The sequence below is a fragment of the Carcharodon carcharias genome, chromosome 8, assembly GCF_017639515.1.
Source record: "Carcharodon carcharias isolate sCarCar2 chromosome 8, sCarCar2.pri, whole genome shotgun sequence".
NCBI lineage: Eukaryota > Metazoa > Chordata > Chondrichthyes > Lamniformes > Lamnidae > Carcharodon > Carcharodon carcharias.
The window spans coordinates 23,359,353-23,385,657 of NC_054474.1; the positions used below are offsets into that span (position 1 = coordinate 23,359,353).

General features: G+C 42.6%; 1 protein-coding gene across 1 annotated transcript in view; it reads right to left on the reverse strand.

Moving 5' to 3' along the window:
• glra1 (glycine receptor, alpha 1) overlaps positions 1-26,305 on the reverse strand; it is a 149,419-nt gene that overhangs the window by 98,942 nt on the left and 24,172 nt on the right. Inside the window, exon 3 of the mRNA XM_041193832.1 lies at positions 1,849-1,916. Coding sequence (XP_041049766.1) covers positions 1,849-1,916 — 68 coding nt within the window. The remainder of the gene's footprint in view (positions 1-1,848; positions 1,917-26,305) is intronic.

The window sequence follows — 26,305 nt, forward strand, 5'->3', positions numbered from 1 at the left end:
GGTAATTCTATGACACTGGGTAGTAAGTGGTGTGAGAAAGGAGACAAACATTCAATGTAATGAAATTAAAGATGGCGATAACAAAAATAATCTTTAAAGATTTATGTTTCCTGGAAAGCTATATCATAAAAAAAAATAATTCATGAACCTACACCTGAAGTGAAAGCAAAGGAATACAAGCTTCCAAAGGAAACACTTGTTAGATTACCACTGACCATTTCATCTTTGAAAACAATATATATGGGTAACGCAGCTGTAAGGTTAAAAAAAATTATCTTAGTTTCATCAAGCCTTGCAGCTTTGAATTTGTTATGGCAATAAAACTTTGCACATTTTAGGATTAGTCACACAATCTGAAGGCAAACTGTTAATAAAATCTGCACAGAGTTATTGCCTTTGAATCCAAAATGTGCTGGAAAGATGCCATCTTCCAAAAAATACAAAGACAACATAACTAATGAGACAGGAAACCTTGAGATTTTTCTCTGCCTGTGGTTGAGTAGGAAAACAGCGACAAATCTTGGAGGATTCATCACACGCTCTGTCACTATGTTCTGCTTTAGGCATGCCTAGGAACAAGAGCATCAAGCAAGTACATTGCTCATCATCCAGCTGCTAGAATTACCCTCACATCACAATTTCCTTTTACATGTAGAGATCAAAAGCTATAATCACTTGAAAGGATTAATTGGATGAAAAGAAGAAATACTCTGTTGGACCAGCTGACCTGCAAACTGCTGCCAAACACACAAATGCACGGCACATTCAAACAGTTTTTTTTCTCCTCAAATCACTCGTATTCTGTCTGAATAAAATGTGGATTTTCAATTTTGACAGCTCTTAGGTCTGTAGGTCCTCCGAGCTGCCAAGATTGGGCCATTTGGTTGTTGCCGGAGTACGGCAGCCAGAAAGCAATCAGTACTTTGAATTGTTCTAGTTGGACTTTTCCTCCAAATGTTAAATTTTCCTGCACGGTCTTTAGCCTGCCCTACTGAGCTTCAGTATAAGGTGGACCCTTGTCACAGCAATCTTCAGAATCCTCTGCACAGTGGGGTGGGGAATGATGAGGGGGATGGGTGATAGCTGAGATGCTGTAAACACCCTCACCTCTGTCTTGTTGCTGTGAAAAGTCTCTGGCTACTACAGGCACAGGCCTGTTTACACAATGTTGGGCAAATCTCAGGTAATTCCTTGGCACTGCAGTGGGGGCAGAGGGCTGATGGAATGGGAATGTAATTAACAAAGCAGCAATGCAATTAAATTATCAGAAAGCACATTCTGCGAAGCTGTGAGTTTTCACAATTTAATTAGCGGTTCATTTGCATAGGAATGCAAAGGACTAGAAAGTACCCTCCTGCCAGTTCTAGCATTCAAGACATAGCAAATATACTTAATTTCTGACCATTTCTGACAAAGGACTTAATCATTGATTTGTTTCTCTCCCCATTGATGCTACTTGATCTTCTGGATGTTTCCAACAGTTTCTGTTAATATTTCAGATTTTCAGCATTTTATGTTTGTTTTGTATTTAATTCCTTGCAATTTTCAATTGTTTCTATTGACAGAAACTACAAATCCTCTTGAATTTATTGACATTCAGTCTCCATTGAATTTCTAGGCAAGCTGTTCCCACGCGTTCACCATCTTCTGTGTTAAGTAATTAAATTTAAATTGTCAGCATTCACTCACCCTTAGAAAATCTTACCTCTAATATGTACAAAACCTATGCTATGGTTTTACTGCATAGCAAAAGAACATCACTGAAACCTGAGTTTATCAAGTTCTATTCTACTAATTAAATATAAAAACTCACATATTTGTTATTCTAAGGATTTAAGGAGCACTTACCATGGTAGTTTCTGCTATTGAGCCAAAACTGTTGATAAATATATTGCATGTGACATTAACTGGGGGACCTGAAACCAAACACAAGGTAAAATGTATTAATATTGTGTTTTCTTCCAATTCTCAATCTTGTAGCATAAGTGGAGCCCAAGGACACAGAACATTAATTTCTAAACAAATACTCATGGAGGGAGCACATTCATTTCCAACTTTACCTATCCAATTGGTCTGAAGTTATTGAAAGAGAAAACGGATTGTGGTCAAACAGATTGGGCCTTGATTAATTGTCAAGTGGTCATGCTGACTGCCTCACCAATCAATGCACTGCGAAGAAAGATGCAAAACAGCCATTCACCATGAAAGAATGGATTTAGTAAAAGAGGGAAAAATAAATTACAAAATAACATTAAGGAAAATAAATCCTTCAGAAAACCTTTGTGTCAGATTCAATAAAGAGTCATGTGTATTTCATACTTCCTTGCATAATTGATGTCAATTAAAGAAAATACAAATGTTTTCCTATTTTCCGTTCACTATTGGGTCATCAGGATTCTGTACAGTTCCTGAATTCTGCTTCATAATTTCAGAGCAGGTCATTTTAGGTAACAAAAACTGATTAGAATAGTTCCTATAAGAGCAACATTTTCTCAATCTCAGAATGGGTAAATTGATTTTGGTATTTAATTGGAGAGGCAAAATTCCTAAACACGATTGCAGGAGAAGAGGAGGGGGGAGAGTTGAGGGGGGTGGGTGGGGGGGTGGAAGGGGAGAGAGTACAGTTTCCAGCCCTGCAGTGAGGAAAAGGTATTTGAAAGTTTACTTGAGTTGAGAAATACAGCTGAAGAGGGTGGCTGCAGATTAATGGTTCAGTATGGAGAGAGCAAAATTAACATTTGTTTTACTGTATTTGGTAGATGTCATTGCTGCCAGTAAATTTATCTTTTGAAAGTATTTGTTCAGATTATAATAAATTCTAGGTTAACCAAATTGTTTTTGCAATTGCTGTTATTATGCCATGCATTTCCCTCCATGTAGCTACTGCAAATTGGCTCTGAATCACAGAGGGCTCAATAGCTTAAAAAGGAAGCTACAAAGTTATCATAAAAATGGAAAGTCTGAAGGATCTGAATTGGGCTAGTCTTTGAATGATTAATAATTAATTTGGAGTAACCCAGTGGGGATTAGCTCAGATTAAAATTTTATATTCAACATTCAGATGTGATATATCAAACTGGAGCGAGCAAACAAGTGGATGTACAGACAATCTCTAGCTGATTGCAAAACTTTATATAATCATCCATCAGTTGGGTTTAGTAGCATAATTACAGTTGGTGTAAAGATAATGGAGAAGAGATTTACACTCAACAGTTGATGGGGAATTAAAATACTTCAATTTAGTTTGACAGATCTGCCTCCGGTTAAAGTGGTTGGCTGGTTTTGAAATTATCCAACACATGTTCACAAAATACAACCCTGTTGCCATGCTAAAGGATCATTTTGCAATAAATAACAAGCTTAATGATTGTTCTTGCAAAGCCTAATTGGCAAAAGACAAAGACATTGGACCCTTATACCCTGGTGATGCAGATATCTGGCTATAAATGGGTATACATTATGAAATATTTGCACTTCATTTTATTTTGGATTTTAACCCCAGGATGAAATCTAAGCTTTCACTGATTCAAAGTTTCTGTAACCGCAATTGGAATGCATATAAATAGGAATCTATTAATCTATTATGCATACGTGTTAAGAGAATGATGCAGGGAGATGTATGTTACAATTATAACATGCATCAGAAATAGAGGGAAAATAGAAAGGTTATGGTAAATATGACTGAAATGTTTCAAAAACAGTGTTGATACCAGAATCTGAAATAATGACTGAATATGTTGGAAACATTCAGCAGATTAGAATGAAAGACAGAGTTAACATTCCAGGTCAAAGATCTTCAAGCAGAACCGTTTTTTTTTTTGGTTTTGTTTTCTTGTTTAATTCACTGCCGCTTCTCTTCCAGGGATGCCCATTTTAAGAATTTTTGCTCTTCTCTCCCACATGGCAATTGTAAGAAAAGGTTATTAACCTGTAACGGTAAACTAATCTTTCTCTTTCCACAGTTGCAGGCACCTGAGTGTTCCAAGCATTTTCTTTTTTTATGACTAAAATGTAACCTGGAATACAAATTGTGAAAGAGTCTCTAATCCTTACGGAGCTGAACTCTATTATAACACTGCATTGTTTTTGTGTGTGGCTGGTGTTAATGATCACTGAATTGAAGGTAGATTGCTTTAAGTGGCTAATATTGTTTAATATGCCAGAAAAATCCTATAACATTGTACTACGGCTAAAGAATTCAGTAACAGTACAAAGAACAAAATACCTGGAAGTAACTCTTAATTACTCTGTAAGAAAGTATTTTGCATATCTTAAAATCTACATTTAAAGTCTTGATCTGATCAGGACAGTCTGAAATTTGACATGAAAATCTCTTGGGAGATAAAATTGATTTATGTACATATAAAGTAAGCATCTTAGAAAAATAAAACTTAAAAAGGGCCACCTGAGTGAAGTAATTGTGGAGGGCAGTTGAGAGAAATGGAATTAAGGATAGTAGCTATGACATATGTTTAGTGAGAAATGGTTATGAGTGAGAAAACTAGGTATAGTGGAAGAGATACACCAATTATCTCTTGACCAAAAAATTTAAGGAAATGGGGAGAAGGAGAGATGAAATTAGAGGATTATCAAGCAAGGAAACTAGACTCTAAGTGAGTCCCCACGAGTCTGGGAAATAGCCAGCTACTGTTAGACATTGACAGTGGTTTAGAGCTGGAGATCAGTAGAACCAGGGACATGATTTCCATGAAATGGAAACAACAGTGAACCAAGAAAACAGGGACACTGAATGGATTAAGTTGGCAAAAGTAGCAAATAGGTAACGCAATCTATAAAGCTGCCCAAGAGATTATATTAACAAACAGTTTTACAGAACAACACAGAAATTACAATACAGAAACAGACTACTGAGCCCAAACATTGTGATTTGGGCTTTATCTTCTACAGAGACAGTAGTCTTAATTCCATGCACCCACCCTTTTCATATATCCCTTTAGCCCACACGGCTTCAACCACCAAACTAACCTCTTCCTAAATGTTGACACAGTTTCTCTTTCAAGCACTATATCTGGTAATGCATTCCATAGCCTCACAGCCACTGTCTAATAATGCAGAACAACAAAACATCACAGAAGAAGATGAAGCTAGAAAACCCATGAAGATCGCTAGAATAAATATGCAATTGGCATATTACAGAGAGATCATAGCCATAGGGGATTCCTGGCTCAGGGATGTGGATCACCATATGTTCCAATAGTGAATTGCTCATTGAGTGCTTGAGTACTGAGGAAAGGTTAGAAGAGAACAGAAAAAGATCCGGTGTGGTAGTCATGTGGACGTAAGAAGAAAGCAGATAGTGTTTCCATGTTATTATCTGATGTTTGCAATCCCGTCTTCAGTATAGCTGAATTACCTTTCATTTCCTGACACTAGGTACCAGAAACTGGGAAGGCCACAGGTTCAATTATGCATTGATTTGTTTTTATTGTTCAATGGACGAATAGTGGTGGATCTGATTCACCGACTGACAGGTATAACCTTGCAGAATTGTTGGAGTTGAGTGTTGTCGTGATTTAATATCTCTTTCCACTCCACTGAGGGGAGGAACAAACCAACCAGCCATTTCTCAATTGGTTTGTTTTTGCATGAACACAACAACCACTTTTGAATAGAATGTGTGGTAGTTCAGAATCTTTTAGACAAATGATTAGTCTCAAATGTTGCAGATAAAATTGTCGTGTTTTAGGGAACCAATGGTTTCATTATGATTCACTACTGAATACAAAAGTAGGGAGGTTATGAAAAAAGAACAAAGAAAAGTACAGCACAGAAACAGGCCCTTCAGCCCTCCAAGCCTGCACCGATCATATTACCTGTCAAACTAAAACATTTTGCACTTCGGAGGTCTGTATCCCTCTATTCCCATCCTATTCATGTATTTCTCAAGCTGCCTCTTAAACACCACTATTGTATCTGCTTCCACCACCTCCTCTGGCAGCAAATTCCAGACACTCACTACCCTCTGTGTAAAAAAACTTGCCCCGCACATCTCCTCTAAAGTTTTCTCCTCTCACCTTAAATCTATGTCCCCTAGTAATTGACTCTTCCACCCTGGGAAAAAGCTTCTGACTATCTACTCTGTCCATGCCACTCATAATTTTGTAAACTTCTATCAAGTCGCCCCTCAATCTCCGTCGCTCTAGTGAGAACAATCCGAGTTTCTCCAACCTCTCCTCATAGCTAATAACCTCCAGACCAGGCAGTATCCTGGTAAACCTCCTCTGAACCCTCTCCAATGCCTCCATATCCTTCTGGTAATGTGGTGACCAGAATTGCACGCAATATTCCAAGTGTTACCTCACCGAGGTTCTATACAGCTGCAGCATGACTTCCCAGCTTTTATACTCAATACCCCTGCCAATGAAGGCAAGCATGCCATGTGCCTTCCTGACTACCTTATCCACCTGCATTGCCACTTTCAGTGACCTGTGGACCTGTACACCCAGATCCCTCTGCCCGTCGATGCACTAAAGGGTTCTGCCATTTATTGTATAATTCCTACCTGTGTTAGACCTTCCAAACTACATTACCTCGCATTTGTCCGGATTAAACCCCATCTGCCATTTCTCTGCCCAAGTCTCCAACCGATCTATATCCTGTTGTATCCTTTGACAATGCTCTTCACTATCTGCAACTCCTCCAACCTTAGTGTCATCTGCAAATTTACTAAATTAGCCCAGTTACATTTTCCTTCAAATCATTTATGTATACTACAAACAGCAAAGGTCCCAGCATTGATCCCTGCAGAACACCACTAGTCACAGCTCTCCATTCAGAAAAGTACCCTTCCACTGCTACCCTCTGTCTTCTATGACCAAGCCAATTCTGTATCCATCTTGTCAGCTCACATCTGATTTCGTATGACTGTACCGGTCTGCCATGAGGGACCTTGTCAAAGGCCTTACTGAAATCCATGTAGATAACATCCACTGCCCTTCCATCATCGATCATCTTTGTCACTTCCTCGAAAAACTCGATCAAGTTAGTGAGACATGACCTCCCCTTCACAAAACCATGCTGCCTCTCACTAATAAGCCCATTTGCTTCCAAATGGTAATAAATCCTGTCACAAAGAATCTTCTCCAATAATTTCCCTACCACTGACGTAAGGCCTGTAATTTCCTGGATTATCCCTGCTACCCTTCATAAACAATGGAACAACATTGGCCATTCTCCAGTCCTCTGGGGCCTCACCCGTAGCCAGTGAGGATGCAAAGATTTCTGTCAAGGCCCCAGCAATCTCCTCCCTTGCCTCCCTCAGTACTCTGGGGTAGATCCCATCTGGCCCTGGGGACTTATCCACCTTAATATTCTTCAAGACGCCTAACTCCTCCTCTTTTTTGATCTCAACATGATTCAGGCTATCTACACACTCTTTCCTAGACAAATCAACTGCTAAGTCTTTCTTTTTGGTGAATACTGATGAGAAGTACTCATTTAGTATCTCTCCAATTTCTTCTGGCTCCACACACAGATTCCCACCTCTGTCCCTGAGTGGGCCTACCCTTTCCCTGGCTACCCTCTTGCTTTTTACATATGTATAAAAGGCCTTGGGATTTTCCTTAATCCTGGTTGCCAATGACTTTTCATGACCCCTTTTAGCCCTTTTGACTCCTTGCTTAAGCTTCTTCCTACTTTCATTATACTCTCCACGGGCTTCATCTGTTCCCAGCCTTCTAGCCCTTATGAATGCTTCCCTTTTCATTTTGACTAATCTCACAATATCCTTCGTTATCCAATGTTCCTGAAACTTGCCATACTTATTCTTCATCCTAGCAGGAACATGCCAGTCCTGAATTCTTATCAACTGATGTTTGAAAGCCCTCCACATATCAGTTGTTGATTTGCCCTCAAACATCCGCCTCCAGTCTAGATTCCTCAGTTCCTGCCCAATATTGTTATAATTAGCCTTCCCTCAATTAAGCACCTTAACCCGAGGACTCCTGTTATCCTTATCCACCAGTACCTTGAAACTTACTGAATTTTCCTGAAACACTCCCCTACTGAAATTTCGACCATGTGGCCGGGTTCATTCCCTAATACCAGGTCCAGTATTGCCCCTTCCCTAGTTGGGCTATCTACATATTGTCTCAGGAAGTCCTCCTGGATGCACCTTACAAATTCTGCACCATGCAAACCCCTAGCACTAAGTGATTCCCAGTGCATATAGGGAAAGTTAAAATCACCCATGACAACAACCCTATTGCTTTTACATCTTTCCAAAATCTGCCTACATAACTGTTCCTCAATCTCCCACCGGCAATTGGGAGGCCAATAGTAAACCTCCAACATTGTGACTGCATCCTTCTTATTCCGGAGCTCTACCCATAATGCCTCACTGCATGAGCCCACCAAGGTGTTCTCCTGTCATAGAGCTGTGATATTCCCCTTAACCAGCAGTGCAACTCCCCCACTTCTTCTACATCCCTCTCTATCCTGCCTGAAACATCTAAATCCTGGAACTTTTATCTGCCAATCCTGTCCATCCTTCAACTAAGTCTCTGTAATAGCAATAACATCATAGTCCCAAGTACTAATCGAAGTTCTAAGCTTATTTGCCTTGCCTGTTATACTTCTCGCATTGAAACAAATGCATTTCAGACCCCCAGTCCCACTGTGTTCAGGAATTTCTCCCTGACTGCCCTTCCTTTTAGTCCTACTGGCCATATTCACTGGTTCCCAGTCATTTATTTCACCTGCTGACCTATTGCTCTGGTTCCCACCCCCCTGCCATACTAGTTTAAACCCTCCCGAGTGACACTAACAAACCTTGCAGCCAGGATATCGGTGCCCCTCCTGTTTAGATGCACCCGTCCTTCTTATACAAGTCCCACCTGCCCCGGAAGAGATCCCAATGATCCAGATATCGGAAACCCTCCCTCCTACACCATCTGTTCAGCCACGTGTTTAGCTGCACTATCTTCCTATTTCTAGCCTCACTGGCACATGCACAGGGAGTAATCCTGAGATTACAACCCTAGAGGTCCTATTTTTTAACTTTATGCCTAACTCCCTGAACTCCCGCTGCAGGACCTCGTCACTCTTCCTGCCTATGTCATTAGTACCAATGTGTACCACGACCTCTGGCTATTCTCCCTCCCCCTTCAGAATGTCCCATACCCAATCAGAGACATCCTGAACCCTGGCACCAGGGAGGCAATATACCATCCTGGTGTTTCTTTCATGACCACAGAAACCTATCTGAGCCCCTGAATATAGAGTTCCCTATGACAATTGCTCTTCTGTGCTTTGACCCCCCCCCTGCTGAACAACAGAGCCAGCCGTGGTGCCACTGCTCTGGCTACTGCTATTGTTTTCCCCTGATAGGCCATCTCCCCCAACAGTATCCAAAATGGTATACCTGTTAGAGAGGGGGACAGCCATAGGGGATTTCTGCACTGACTGCCTGCCCCTTCTAGCGGTCACCCATCTATTTGTCTGTACCTTGGGTGTGACCACATCTGTAAAACTGTCGATGACACTTTCCGCCACCTGAATGTTCCTAAGTGCATCCAACTGCTGCTTCAACCGATCCATGCGGTGTGTGAGGAGTTGCAATTGGGTACACTTCCTGCAGATGTAGTTGTCCGGGACACTTGAAGCGTCACAGATTTCCCACATCCCACAGGTGAAGCACTTCATCCCAGCAACTGCCATTTCTATAACTATTTAATAAATTAATTTAAATTTAATAACAGCTTATTGACTCCTTATTAACTATACGTTCCCTAGGGCTAGATTTCTACTATAAATGCTAAATTCTAGGAACAGTAATCCCCTGCTTCAGTTATGCAGGGCATTGGTGAGACCACATCTAGAGTACTTTGTACAGTACTGGTCTCCTTAGTTAAAGAAGGATATAAATGTGTTGGAAGCACTTCACAGAAGTTTTACTAAACTAACACCTGGATTGGGCGGGTTGTCTTATGAAGAAAGAATGGACAGGCTAGACTTGTATCTGCTGGACTTTAGAAGAGCAAGAGGCAACTTGACTGAAACATAAGATCCTGAGGAGTCTTGACAGGGTAGATGTGGAAAGGATGTTTCCTCTTGTGGGAAAATCAAGCACGAGGGGTCACTGTTTAAAAATATTGGGTTACCCATTTAGGACAGAGATGAGGAGAAATTTTTTCTGAGGGTGGTGTGTCTTTGGAATGGTCTTCCTCAAAAAGCAGTGGAGGCAGAGTTAGATAGATCCTTGATGAGCAAGGTGTGAGAAAGGTTATCAAGAATAGATGGGAGGTTGGAGTTGAGGTTACAATCAGATCGGCCATGATCTCATTGAATGGCAGAGCAGGCTTGAAGGGCTGAGTGGCCTACTCTTCCTGATTCATATGCTTATGTGTATGTTCATATGATACACATCGCGATTCATGACCACTTATCACAATGCTTTACAGCTGACTTTTAGAATTTTTAAACAATCTCTGAATTTTGCCAACATTATTTTGTATAGTTTACCTGAAGGGACAACATCAAGAAATGAGTGGAAATTGCCCGCTATCTCCCATATGTAGACATTAAACAAATACACACCCACAGGGTAAAACATGTCCCAAGGATATTTTACATTTTCCCCTAAAATTCTATCCATTTTCTAGCATTCTGAAGGAAAGGACTAGCATGTAAAAGTGATTTCCTTTTTATTTAACAGGCTTTCAATAAAGTTTAAAATAACGTCTGTTAACATTTTTGAAAAATCCAGTTAACTTCACTACAAATCATCATTGCTGAATAAGTGTGAACAATGCTTGAAGTAAAATACCACCACAGGATTTTCTTAAGCATCATCTGAGTGGGAATTAGTGTTACATTGGTTGCTGTGTGTTGTAACTAAAGGTATAGCCTCTCCTACTGTCTATCGGGGTTATGTGATTGTTCTTGGAGGCTACGACCAATGAACACTAAGTGCATGTAATCGGGGGTGGGGTGGGTCTCCTTGTCGAGGACTTGGTTTGAGCATGTAACATCTGAAAAGCTCTCGGTAATAAAATTTATCTGTTTCTTGTTGAAACCTGTCTGGCACGTCAAGTCATTACATTTGACGGCTAGGGTAAAATAGCTCTGACACTGCACCTCGCCTTGTGAACGTGAGTACATCAAATCTTAGGAAAAAAGAAAATTTGACATTGTGTCAGGCCTTAAACCATTAATGGGTTTATTCAGTGAAGATAAGGCCATTCCACCAATAGCATCAGCAAGAATACAATGTTGGGCCTTGATATTATCTGCCTATGAGTATACCTTTATGCACCATCCTGGCTTGTATATTGCAAATGCAGATGCACTCAGTTGTCTCCCGTTACCAGGTAGAATTGTTCATGCTCCAGTGCCACAAGAAGTTGTGTTTGTACTGAATTTCTTGGATTCTTCACCTGTGTATGCGAAGCAAATTGGACAAACAGAGATCCAATTTTGGCAGAAGTCAGAGACCTTGTATTGTGAGGGTAGTCAAATTCATCTGTGTCTGAAGGGATGAGACGTTCCATTCTCAAAAAAGAGTTAAGTTGTCAAGATGGAATTTTGTTGTAGTGATCAAGAGTTGTCATCCCTTTGCAAGGAAGAGAACCACTGTTGACAGAGCTTCACAGTGTGCATCCAGGCATATCAAAGATGAAAATGCTTGTGCGAAGCTATGTCTGGTGGCCATGCACTGACAGTGACATTGAAAATATGGTCAAGTACTGTCTCCATTGTCAGCAACAACAGAAGAGCAGCTCTACTGCATCCATGGGAGTGGCTTGGTTGACCCAGGGTTAGACTGCATATTGAATTTAATAGGGCCATTCTTAGGTACCGTGGGCTGAATTTTGCCATCAGCAAGCAGGGGGCAGAACCCCCAATGTCATCCCGCCCCATTTAAATGTTCAGGAAGGCAGGCCCGCAGCAAAATCAGCTGTGGTCTCGCCAACATTGTCAATGGCCAATTGAGGCCATTGACAGGATCATTAAAACAATTAAACGACCTGCCCATCCAACCTTAAGGTTGACAGACAGGCCAGGAGCCCCGGCGGGAACTAGAAAAAACATGAAACCTCATCCACCGGCGGGATGAGGTTTCATGTAGAGATTTAAAAAGTTTAATAAAGTTTTAGTATAATTAATGAACATGTCCCATCTCATGTCACATGAGGAGGACATGCTGAGGATTTTTGTTTTTCTATTTTTAATGTTTTTGCAACTGTCAGCGATCTCCCTGAGGCAGCACTTAGCCTCAGGGAGATGTGCGCTCTTTTGTGTGCATGCGTGAAAGAGTGCACTCTCACATTTGGGGAATCCCTCTCCGCACCACCCCACCCCCACCCCCCCACCCCGTCTGCACAGGAAGTGTATAGCGCTTCCCGCCAGAAATCACGCTGGGCAGGCCTTAATTCGCCCGCCCACTTAAAATGACAGCGGGGCCCGCTTCTCCGGCAGGGATCGGCTCCCTGCCTGCCGGAGATTGGACCGGGCCCACCCGCCTGGTAGAAAGAAAATTCTGCCCCATGTTTTTATTGATGGTAGGTGCACATTCTAAATAGTTGGATGTATATGAAGTCAGATCACTGACATATAGCACAACTATTGAAAAGCTGCGTCATTGTTTTGGTATACACAGCCTAACGGAAGTCATCATTTCTGATAATGGTACAGTCTTCACTGGTGCAGAGTTTCAGAGTTTCATGAGTTTAAAAGGAATCAGACATATATTAAAGCAGCCTCATCTCATCCTTCATCAAATAGTTTAGCTGAGAGAGCTGTGCAAACTTTCAAATCTAGAATGAAGAGGTTATCAGAAGGTACTCTAGAAACTTGACTTTCCCACTTTCTTCTCAATTATGATGCCTCATTCAACTGCGGTTTCAACACTGTCTGAATTATTGATGAAACACTACCTACATACAAGATTAAGCCTGATGTTTCCAAACTTAGAGGGGAAGGTAGAGAGGAATCAGACTAATCAAAAATTGAATCATGATATTCATAGCAAAGCTCACAGATTCATTGTAGGAGACACAGTTTTCATGTAGAATTTTGGAAGTGGACCTTGTTGGGTTCCTGCAACTATTATTTCAGAAACTGGTCCCTTGTCCTTCCAGGTGGAAGTGGAAGACTGAATTGTTCAAAAACATGTGGACCATCTTTGGGATAGAGAGACATTCCAACAACCTGTGCCTGAAGGCTATTCTGCCTGTGATTAACGTTGAGCCATTAATTCGTGAGGTGACAGATCCACCATATCTCTGTGGAGTTGCCAAACCCTGAACTGCCACCTTCCAATGATGTATCTAGTGCTGCAGTTCCTGATCATGTTGATCCTGTGGTAGAGCTTTGCCGCTCTAACCAAATAAGGAAAGCACCTCAGAGACTTGATCTTTAATCACCTTTATTGTATATATGTATATGTTGTTGGCTATTCAAATGTTCTCTGTAAATAGAAACTGTAAAAAAAACTAAAGCAGGAGGAAATGTAGTAACTGAAGGTAGAGCCCACCCCCGGCCCCCAACTGTCTGTTGGGGGGTCACGTGATTGTTCTTGGAGGCTCTGACCAATGAGCCCTAAGTGTGGGTAATCTAGGGGGCAGGGCTTCTTGTCAAGGACCTGGTAACATCTGAAAAACTCTCTGTAATAAAGTTTATCTGTTTCTTGTTGAAACCTGTCCAGTATGTCAAGTTTTTACACTGTGACACATGGAATACTCCACTAATGTTTCTATACTGACCTTCAGAGATGACTAGAATATTTTCTGACAGGGTCTCTGAGCCATATCAATGGGAATAGTTTATTATAGACAGTGCCATTGTCATTTTCGTGTTCAAGTCATCCTGCTCAGCTAACTGTGCCCATGATATACCACTTTGACTGATAGTTGAAACCAATTTAAATATGCATTGCCAGTGCTGAGCCCTCACAACATGCTCAATTACTGCTGTACCATATCTTGAGGAAGCAGGCAGCTTGTATAGGCCACTGCTGACCTTGCAATTGTTGTGTGTCTACTTATATTTGTGTGAGAAATGAAAATAAAAATCCTAATTTTTTTAAGGTGACACTGGAGATGTCCTCCTGATTTTCTCATTCCCGATGACATTGTGCCCATCTGAAGTAGGATGTCTGGTGCCCCTTCCATTGATTCTTCCCATCTCCCTCCTCAGCCATAACAAAGGAGCCTTCTTCTGAAAATTCATTCACAGACAGGGTTTTGGCTGGGCCATCTATGCAAAAATCATTGCACGACTTGTGAACATGTGATTTTGGATTGTCAATCATCTGAGGATTTTTTTAAAAGATTGCGTAAGACATTGAATTAATTTTTGGTGGTCAAAGTTTATGGATTGCTGATCAAAGCTGACTGAAGAATTAACAAGCTGTTCAATACAATGGCTGGGATTTTCCACTCTGGGCCTAAGTGCCGAGATGGGAGATGGAAACGGGAATATTACCCTCAGTGGAGCCCCCAGTGAGAAATTGTGCAGAATCGTGTGACATTGGGCTCATTAATATGTAGCTGGGGGTTTGCCGAGGCTTGTTTTAAGAGCAGGGCTGGCAGGATGTCGCATCCCGCGCCATATTTAACAGACGCCTGGACAGCTGCTGCTCTTGCCGAATCCGAACAGCGGTCTAGGAAATGGCTCAGATAACAAGCTGCACCGGCACCCAGGTTTAGTGACACATCCCTGGAGGTGCTGCTGAATGCAGTGGAGGAGAAGAGGGATGTCCTGTACCCCAGGGAGTAAAGGAGGAGGCCCACCTGATTCACCTACCCTGCATGGGAGGCAGTCGCCAGGGTGAGAACAGCGCACATCAGAGGACAGCCCTGTAGTGTAGGAAAAGGACAAATTACCTCATCTGCATCGCCAGGGTAAGTGAAACCTCTGCTGCTCAAACTTAGCTCAGAGTGGGAACTGAGTGATGGGCCTCCGTGGACAGGCTACCACCGGTGCTGCCCGTGCATGAAGGATATCTCAGCATGAAGCACTGATGCCTCAAGGTCATACTGCAGTTTATGTAGTCTGCAGGTACAGAGGCAACCGCAGGTCACTAACCCTGCCACACACACATTAGTCATTGTGAAAGGGGGTGGGTGTATCTAGCATAGTGGACACCGGCAAGTGCAGCAGATGCCACGCCTCCACCTGTTTATTCCTTCTGTATGTATGAGCTTACTGTTTTGGAGGGTGCTGCCAGAGACCCCTAGTGGTCGAGGTGCGGTCGAGCTTTCACATGGCATATAGTAGCCTGTCAACTGGCAGCATGTGCGCACCACCTGCTCCCAAACGCTCTCAAACCATTTTCTCTTTGTGCAGGTCAAATTGATGCACAACAAGCAGAAGAGAGAGAGAGGACGGGAGGGGGGCATGGCTGAACTCCAGGACCTGACAACAAGTGAAGTGACTCCCAAGCTGGCTGGGGAGGATCGGGGCCGGGCATGTGAAGATGGCGAGTTTGGCATCCGGGCCCCATTCAGTAAGGGATAATGCTTCGTGTCTCTACCTAGAAATCCAGGAGTCATGTGTGATGCCACGCTAGAGGTAGCCAATGCAGTCTCTCACTCTCTCCTCTCGCAATTGCAGGTGCCACCAAGAAGACGGTGAGGCCAAACCCCAAGGCCCAGTCCACCACACCCAGCAGCCCGTAAATGAGCGAGGAAGATGAGGACGAACAAGACATTTCACCTGCGAAGCTGTCACAGCAGTCACCTGCACCATCTCCCAGCCCAGAGGCACACACCTCGATGGGTACTTGGCGGACTGCTGGGAAAGAGGACCCTGCAAAGTCTGAATCAAATGACAATCCTCAGGGATCGGCCCTGGACAGGATGGTTGACATGCAGCAGGAGACACTGGGGGCATCAGGCAAAGCTGCAGGAGGCCCTGAACAGAATGGCACATGAGGCGGAGGAGTCTGTCTTCCAGTTCTCTGAAGTGGTACTGACATGTGTGTGCATCGAGGTCTCCATGGGGAAGGTGGCAGACGGCATGAAGACCCTTGACCAGCAGAATGACCAGTTTCTGCTGGAGCTGCGCGCAGACCTGCCTTCCATCGTAGAATCCATGGGCAAGGTTTCACTGTGGGTACACGAGACTGTGACAGGGCACCTCAATGTCCATCCAGGTGCCCCTTCTCAAGGCGTCAGGAAAGGGCTCTCGGGCACCCAAAGGAAAGGGGAACAGCAGGCAGAGACCCATGGAACATCTACTCAGGATTCTGAGGGTTAGAGGTCCTTCAGAATCCCCTCAGTCTGTGATCCCAGGAGCCTTGACCTCTTGCGTGCAGAGAGTGCAGCTGCACCAGAGCAGGAGACCCAAAGTGAGCTAGGGCCCTCCAGACCCCAAACACAGAGGACGCCCACCAAAGTCATCAAGGACATAGTGGTCAGCAGGCTGCCTCAAGTCCTGTTGTGGAGGTTGGGGGAGCACAGGGTGTACAAAATTAAGAAGTTCTAATTTCTTAAGTGGTTGCACGGGTGCACAATAACTGTTCACTGTTCATACGCTTTTGTAACTAGACTACACTTTCACTTTAATCCAGTCTTATATTTCATTGTGATTCTTACTCACCGTCTTCAGTGGGACATCCCAGGCTGGGTCTCTGTGGCCTGGGAGCATGCATGTACAATGAGGCCAAGATATTTGCCAGGGCCCTTGCAAGCCATGTGCAAGAAGTCTCCTGCACACGCTGAGCCTTTGCCCTTCACACACGCATCTGTTCTGACACTCTAGCATTGTAAATACTACATGCTGGGTTCCCCTTCAGTTGTCCAGTTGGGATGACCAGCTCTGCCCACCCCTGATGACCCAACTCCCATTCAGCAATACAAGATCTCCACCATGAGGCTCTGGATAGTTCGAGTGGCCATGGTTCGTGTTCCGTTTGAAGTGCAGTCCAATACCTTTGCCTCTACCACCACGACCAATACCAACCTCCACATAACTCTTGACCCCCACCAGCTGTAACATTTGACCATCAATCTGCTGGTCCCTAGAACCTGCTTTCACTTCTGTGTTTCCCTCTAACAACCCTCAGCACCCTGTTGCTGAACCCTCGCTCTCCCATCCTACCAGCTCCCACTGTCTCCTTTAACCCTCACCATCCCTACCTATCAACAGTTACTCAGTATGTCCCCCAGGACTCATCGGGTGACAGCACAGACCCCTCCATCTGAGCCCCTTCTCTCTTCCTCACCGCCCCACCCCCCCACTTTCCTCCTCCTCCTCCTCTACTGCCCGTTCACACCTGCACATCATAGCCCCTCACTGCCCGTTCACACCTGCACACCCCCACCACTGCCCGTTCACACCTGCACACCCCCACCACTGCCCGTTCACACCTGCACACCCCCACCACTGCCCGTTCACATCTGCACACCCCCACCACTGCCCATTCACACCTGCACATCATAGCTCCTCACTGCCCGTTCACACCTGCACACCCCCACCACTGCCAGTTCACACATGCACATCCTCTCACTGCCCGTACTCCAAAACAGCCCTTCCAACCTTCCCACTCCTTAAACCACCTCACCCACTCCATGACCCCCGCAGCAATCCCAGTCTTTTCCCTACTACCATAACCTCCTCTGCCCCTTCTAGGCCTTCACACCCGCCCCACCTCGTCATTGTTCTCTTTCCTGTCTAATGGCCCCACCTTCCAAACGCAATTTATCGCTGCTCAATAGTACCTCATTCAGCCATCCAGCAGCAGCTCAAGGATCCACATGATAAGATGCTCCACCCCCCCCCCCCCATTGCTGCAAGTGATCTTTCAGTGTCCAAGGTTGTGGGAGGCCTCCATCTCTTCCGCTCTTTGCAAGCAGCTCCAGGCCTTCATCTAGGTAAGTCCCAACATATGCACATCATGTTGGTCAGACATCTTCTGGAATGACGTGAAATTGCACCAGCTGGGGGGAGGGGTACAATTGGACGGTGGGGGAGAATTGCAGTCGGGGGTTCACTTGCAACCTGACAGTGCTGCGTGGTGGCTTCTGGTGGGAATGGCAACCCACCAAGGCAATTGGGACCGCAGGTTCCTGCCATCGATTCCAGCTGGCGGGCAACTATTTTCACAGTTCCTGCGGGATTGTCTGCCCTCACCTGCAATGACTACCTGCTCCCGGTGGCAGGGCGGGGTAGTGGGGTGATGGGGGGGAGGCATGATTCCATTAGTATGCATAGAGGATGTTAGATGGAAGAAAGTAAATGAGAATTTATGGTAAGGGAGAATTCATTATAAGGGAATGAATTACTTAAATTAGAATCTCTAGGCAGACCAGGGCAAATCAGTAAATCAACAATTAAACAGTTAAAACAGATGAACCTTATACACTCTCAAACTTTGTACACCCTCAGGATTTGCAATCACCAAGGTCCTGGGAGTTAGATTGGAGTCAGAGGTTGGCAATAACATAGATTAAGTGTGCTCTTCAACAGATAGGGGAAGGACAGATGGTCCCAGCTTAGATAGGAAGGCAGTTCTCTGCCTGGGTGAAAGTAGGGTCAGATGATGCATGTACCTTTGTACCAGAGACTTGTCTGCTTAATGTAAACCTATATGTTGACAAGATCGGAATCTGGACGATGTCCTTGTACGTGACCAATAACATATAAATATGGTGAACACTTGTAGTTTAGCAAAGTACTGTCTCAAGCTGTATTGAGATGGTACCCTCCTTGCAATTGCTCGAATAAACGATCGTAACCTGTACCTAATTCTCCTGTGTGGTCCGTTCATCAATGATACTACATCAAGGAAAAGAGCTTCATTGACATAGCACCTTTCATGATTTCAAAGATGCCCCAAAGCACTTTACAGCCAATAAACCACATTTGACGTGCGGTCACTGTTACAATGTAGGAAATGTAGTAACTAATTTGTGCTTAGCAAATAGCAACAAAATAAATCATCAGATTATCTGCTTTAGATGTTGGTTAGTTGAGGCTGGGGCACTCATCCAGAACTCCAGCGTTATTCTTCGAACAGTGCCCTGGGATTTTTCCATTTCTACCTGGGAAAGTAAGTGATGCCTTGTTTTAACGTCTATCTAGAAAAATGGCATCTCTGCCAATACAAAACTCCCTCAGTACTGCGCTTAAATGGCAGGCTAGATAATGTGCTCAAGTCTCGGGAGTGGGAGTTGAACCCACAATGTTTTGGCTCGTGATAACACTACCACTTAATAAAGGCTAATACCTGTGCGTTTATATTATATCCAATATTACATATAGATAAGATTTTACGTCGTGTTTTACATGATATAATTTGTGCTTTTATTTTATTTTTTATATTATCTATTTACCAGAATCAGAAGATGTGGTGAATTTGTTATTCTCATTCATGAAGTTAAACAGTATGTAGCCACTTTGATTTCTGGTTCACTAATGTCCTTTAGGGAAGGAAATCTGCTGTCCTTACCTGGTCTGGCCCACACGTGACTCCTGCCCCACAGCAATGCGGTTGACTCTTAAATACCTTCTGAACAAGGGCAATAAATGCTGGCCTGGCCAGCGATGCCCAAATCCCATAAATGAATTGAAAAAAAAAAGTTTTTCTACAACACATTGCTCAGAATCAACAAGTTATGGACCAAGATTACGGTTATGAAGCTGGTCAACTTGTGCTGTGTGCTGAACCAAAAGACTTATTTTCTTTCTAGTAGCATATGCAGGATATTTATAACCAAGATTAGTGAAGAACAACTAAGCCTCATCATTTCAGGTCGGTAATTTTTTCTTTCATCTTTCCTTTTTCCATGCCCCCAATCTAACTTTCTTCTATCTCTAATCCAGTTCCTGAAGACAGTGATTTGATAACAGATTACAATGGATTACAATACAGCCACAGACTTTTCTGTTCCTAGCCAAGCTAAACTCTGACCTTCCTAGTTTTTCACAAACACTTGGGGAAAAAATAATTCCTGTGAATTATTCAAGTTTGTAGATTCATTCAGAAGTTCAGCAGATTGTATTATAATAGATTACAAGAGCTGAGCTACATTCTAATTTTAAGACAAGCTTAGCTGATCATCAACTCTGAGAGCAAAGCCTGAATAATTTAGAAACTTCTTCTGAATACCTAACTTGAATTATTGTAGCTTATTCAGAGTGCCACACACACAACAGACTTGTGAAAAAAGTTATAACTCATGGAATAAAAGGGGCAGTAGCAACATGGATACAAAATTGGCCATGTGACAGGAAACAGAGTAATGGTTAATGGATGTTTTTCGGGCTGAAGGAAGGTTTCCCAGGGGTCAGTGTTGGGACCCTTGCTTTTCCTGATATATATTAATGATCTAGACATTGGTATACAGGGAAAAATTTCAAAATTTGTGGATAATACAGCTGGGAAGCATTGTAAACTGTAAGGAGAACAGTGTAGAACTTCAAAAAGATCATAGATAAGTTGGTGGAATGGGCAGACAGATGGCAGATGAAGTTCAATGTGGAGAAATGTTCAACAAGAATAATGTGGGTCACTGCTCCCTGAGACTCTCCCCTCCCCCTCAATCATCTCTCCACTGGACCAAGCTTCCTGTTGGACTGGTCAGCTTCTGAACAACACAACTTGCACTGGATCCTAAGATATTGACTTGAAGCTGGATGCCCAACCTTGCCACCTCTGAAACAAGCTCACTGCTGACAGAAGCGGGTGGCCAGCCTGTGCACTGCTAACCTCTTGTGTCATTTCATAAAAAAGCTTTAGCATTGCCGAATGGCAATGACAAAAAGGTCATTTTACTCTTTGACATTTATTGCAAGTTAACAGGACAATAATTGGAAGTGGGTTACAAAGACATCCAAATACATGATATGTATTATGGGGAAAATTTTGTAGATCATAAGAAGTAAGTTTGCAAAACAACTTTGTTCATTTAATTGACCCTTGTCATAAAGGTTTAGGTGTTTTTAAAATAGCCCAAATCAAACAAGACTTGGCAGTTGTACAGTGCAAGTTAGCCACATGACTATTGCCCTCTGGGGTGTAGCATTCACACATCAATTTCACAGACTGTAGAGATTTTTATTCACAAGGCCAGAGGATTTTCAATATTTTTGCTTGTTTTGCACTAGTTTTTGGGAAATTCCATCTCACAATGACTGATAAACATAAAATCAAACTATTTAATTGCTGTAGTAATGCCAATTTTTATGTCACAGACAAGTTAGACATTCCACTCAATGATTCCGGTGGCATTATTTTGAATTATGTTAGGGGTCTCATTAAATAGAATCTTTCCATTGAAAATGAATTTGTTTCAATAAAATACAAAGATGAGAGTTGTTTCAAAGCAATCACTCCTGAAACAATTGCTTTTCTCCAAAATTATTGTAAGGATGATGAAGACGTAGAGGTAAAGAGGGATGTAATGGGAATGTTATGCCGTTGTTCAGGTTATAGTCTCCATTCTCATCAAATGTATCAGTTACACCTCAGCTTTCTATAAATCCTGTCAATGTCAGAAAGGTGAGTTGGACTTTATAAACACATTTAAAAATAAAGCATGCCAATCTTTTCAGATCTTTTTATTGAAGTGTAATCATGCAGGGTAGTCTATCTGACCAGAAGACTAGAATAAATGCTATTAACAAGTTTATAATCATATCAAAATAGGAAAAGCAGGCAATAATATGTACATAGAATACATGCATTGCAGCTTCAAGTAATGTGGCAGTCTCCCTTTCCCTCTCTGCTCATCATTCAACTATCTTATCTTTATCATAGGCTGGAGTTTATGGCTGTGTTTTTGGTGGGGGCCGGGGGCACATAAAATAAGATGGGCAAGCCTACACCCCCATACCAATCCTTATAATATGGTGCCAAAATCAGCAGCCCGTCCGCTATTTTAAAAAAGAATAATTGACAGACAATTGAGCTTGTTACCTAGCCAACTAACCTGTATTTCATGCTGCCCAAACCATAAAACTGGTGGCAGTGGCAGATGGGTGAGAGGGGAGTCTGCTTTTGAAACATTTCTTTCAAAAGGTGGGAAAGAAGGAGGGCACAGCATTCGGGTGAGAGAACTTTGCATATCTGGGATACCAACTCCTCTTGCACATCCCACCAAGATCTTAGCCCTATTGTTTTTCCTCACATGGCTTCCAAAACCCACCCCATCCCTTTTGGCCCCCTCCCTAGGCTGCCTGATCCCTCCACACCCTAAAAGTTCAGGACTTATGGCTGAAGCTATGTCTGTTTGTCACCCTCGATAAATATAAGCTAAAATGGCAGTATCACAGAAACTTGTATCTTCTTATCTCTGATGAGACACTAATGACCCTGTGGGGTGCAGAGACCACATTCAAAGGGAACTATACAAAGGCCATTTACATTTCATAAGCCAAGCCTGGCCAACTGGAGCCAATGTGTCTGCGAGGACAAAGAATCCTGCAACCTCCTTTTAATACTGAATGGTTGGAACATAATCTCATGGACCTAGCTGAAAGAATTCATCCCCTTTGTCAAAGCTAGAGTGGGAGTCATGTGACATAAACCCCTAGCTGGGGGGATGCAGTAATATTGTTTTGTGGAGCTGAAAAGCTCAGACTGCCATTTTTCAATCTATCAAGTAGCAGTACAGAAAAGAAGCTTTGTCCAGGTTTGAATGCCTGGCCACGTCTACACTGTTTCTACTGGACTTTTTGTGCCATCGCCTACAAGGCTGTTTTATCTCTGTGTGCCTATCTTATCGTGGAAATCAACTCTACTAGAAAAGTGAATTTATCCAGCCTCAGTTCAGCCTGCCGATCTCTGTGAACAAATACATCATTGGGCTTTGATTCTGGACTCTGGAGTCACATGAAGCAAATGATTATTTTCTCTGTGGTCTTTGCTCTGTAAATCTTTCTTTCTCCATCCATCTTTTACTGTATGAGTGCACAGGGGGCTATGTAGCGAAACCCCTCCCCCCCCCGCCAACACGTTTTGTGTGTGTTCAGATAAACTAACCTTCTGAGTTCACCCTACCTCGAGTCTGCTGTGGGGTTATTAGAAAATTGGATCACACAAAAAAGACCTTTCTGTTTATGGACAGGTGGTGAGAGGAGAATTCAGGGCTGTTTAAGTTAACCCCCCTCTTGTCTGTAACAGATCCATTGAAGTCCTTTATGGGACTGCTTGCATCCACTACACAGCACTGGCATTGCTGGGACTGCTAGACCTGCCGGCCAGTCAGATTGGCTGGCATCTCTTGAGAGTGGGACCCCCGGCTGCTGGCCAATTCTTGCAATGGTGGGGGGAGGGTGGGCAATATGCTCCCCACACCCCCCCCACCACCCCTCACCCTTGGTGAAATTCAGCCCTATGTGTCTTTCACGTAACCTTATTATTCCTGAGTTTGGCACTAATGAGCATATACACAAACTTTATTAGGTAATCATGCTAATGTAGTTTAGTAATAAGCAATATTATAATGCATCCAGTTGCATGCAGTCTCTCTGCTACAAATTGTCAAATTTGTTACAAGGTCATAGGATAATTAAGAATGAGGATTCCATTAATTTATCCAGCCAGAGACAGCCTAAAGTCTCTCCAATTCAGCATGCAATTAATTATTTAAAAACCACAGGCTTTACTTCTTCAACACCCTTCCTAGAACTTTGTTGCATATAATGATCATTCTTTATGTGAAGAGGAATATTCTGTCATTGTTCCAGTATTTTAATAGATTGAAGCTCTATACCCCATTTTACGGTCATATATTGATTTAAAATATTCTGTAATCATCTTCTGTACTTCAGTAAGATCACTTCTCAAATGCTTCCTTTCAAGGCTGAAAAACATAAATCTCTTCAGAGTTCCTCATATCTCAGGTATTTAGGAAAACGATAGCTGTTCTTTGCACCATGTCTTTGCAATCAAAACTGTACAATGTATCAGGTCTACTTTTAATAAAAGGTCCTTAAGTATACCCTCAACATGGAGTCAGTGGTCAGATTGAATGCTAGGAGAGGAAAGAGATAATGTAAGTTTCACCATGAATACTGATGCAATTTTTCCTTACCAGGGCAGAAGACAAGCCATCCACACCATAGTCTCAGAGACAGCTTGTTAAATGGAGCAGAAAGATGTCCTACCTTATATGAACCTGTGTGAAGTCCGTTGTGAATAGGACATGACAGGTTAAGGACTAAACAAGTGACTTTGCTTGCTAGGTGCTGGTGATTCAGTACTTGGAGAGAACACTTTTCAAGAATAGATCAAAGGCACACAAGTTCAAACAAATACAGAGTAATTATTATGTACCCATGGAGAAATCATAAACCAAAATAACCAAATTTACTGAATGACCCCCAAATGAAGAAATTACTAACAAGTTTCCACTCTTTGTAGCTTTTACTTCACTGCGAATCAGGTCCAATGTTAATTACACACGAATTAACTAGCAAACGATAATTCAAATGAAAACGTAAATTTCACTTTGAATAGTCAATACAACAAAAATTAATTTTGTGCAACTACAAGTACTCGCATCAATCCCCGCACTACATAGTTATACAGTTCCATAATATAAAAACAGAATTACCTGGAAAAACTCAGCAGGTCTGGCAGCATCGGCGGAGAAGAAAAGAGTTGACGTTTTGAGTCCTCATGACCCTTCGACAGACTGTTCTGTCGAAGGGTCATGAGGACTCGATACATCAACTCTTTTCTTCTCCGCCGATGCTGCCAGACCTGCTGAGTTTCTCCAGGTAATTCTGTTTTTGTTTTGGATTTCCAGCATCTGCCGTTTTTTGTTTTTATTTTTTAGTTCCATAATATGCTGCTCTTTATTCACACAGGGTAGGTTGAGTCCTATCAGAGCACAATTTTCATCTCCATGTTTTACAGGCATAATTATCATTAGCAAAGCACACTTCTACGAACTCCCTCACCCTCAGGCCACCATACTCCTGATGGTGTGGCTTTCTAGAGTTCCTTTTCAACTGACCAACCAATAATGCCCTGGTTCATGTCTGGCCACTTTGGATACAAACACTCAGGTCTTCCGCATGTCTAAGCTATTCACACTGTTCCTTAGGATTCAGCTTCCTTTTAGCTTGCTTGCACATCGCTTCCCCAAGAGCTTCTGGACTTCTATTTTTTTTCTTACTGCCAAACAGAAAAATTTGCCTACAGCTCTCCTTTGTGTCAGCAGCTCTCCTTTTTAACTGGCCACAAGGCTTCATATATTAACTTCCTTACTGTTGATACTGCCTCCAGGTCAAGGGCCACCAGGACAGGGTGCATGGTTAGAGAACTTCCTGATTTGTGAATGAAAGACTTTCAGTTTGTGTGTGTGTCAGTTTCTCTGTTCTCTGCACAGAACTAAAAGTTGTTTAGCTCTTTATGGTCCTGTCTTGGATGTTGGCTTAAGCTTGTCATTTGTATTATGTGTATAGTACTTGTGGCAAGGGACAAGGACGTTGAAAAGCTGCCTGCAAATGGCTTAGTCCCAGCGTTAAGTTAGGAAAAACTCCTAAGAGAGAGAATTATTCATTGAAGTTTTATGAATTTTATCTTTAAGTTATAAATTGATGAACTGTAAAGTCAACTGAGCCAGTGTGATACTGTGGTCTCAACTGTAACTGTGTGGGGACAAACCTGGTGCAGTGAAGCTGGGATGATAATAATGAGCTGCTGAATTGACAACTAAAAAGAAATAAAAGGAATAGAAATTAAACTGAAACCGTGACAATAGCTGATACCCAGCTTCTGCGCCATGAAAAGTTAATTATGAAAATTCTGTTGAAATTGAAAGTAAAGTGAGTGAAAGTAAGTTAAGATGATACACTGTCTTGCCCAGTAAAAGACATATCATATTCATAACTTTAAACATGGACTGTGCTCGAATGTAAGCTTCTGAAACTGCCTTTATTTATCTAGAAAGGAACACTAATGAACTGTTTTGATGACTGCCAAGGTCAGGTGGCCTTTGCAACATCAACCAAGACTATCAAACTTCCAGAAATTTCTGAATTGAATCATACTGGGTGGGGGAAGGGGGTTCCCCCTTGAATGGACATGCCTAGACAACATTCCTTCGTGGAAAACTCACCTGCCACTGTTCGAAGTTTACTCCAAAATACCGAATCAATGGACTCATACAATCTGTCTCCAGGTTTGCAGTGTGACAAAGAAAAGCTGACAAGGCCAGTTATCCACAAGTTAAGTATGAAAGACCAACACCTACATTCTATTGTATATCAATGACTGTTAATCATGTGACTGAAACTGATTCTCTGATACTGAAATCCTTTTATCCCAAAACTCAGAAGAGACCCTGGGGCATTCTGCAGAATAATACTGATAAGACAACAGCTGCAG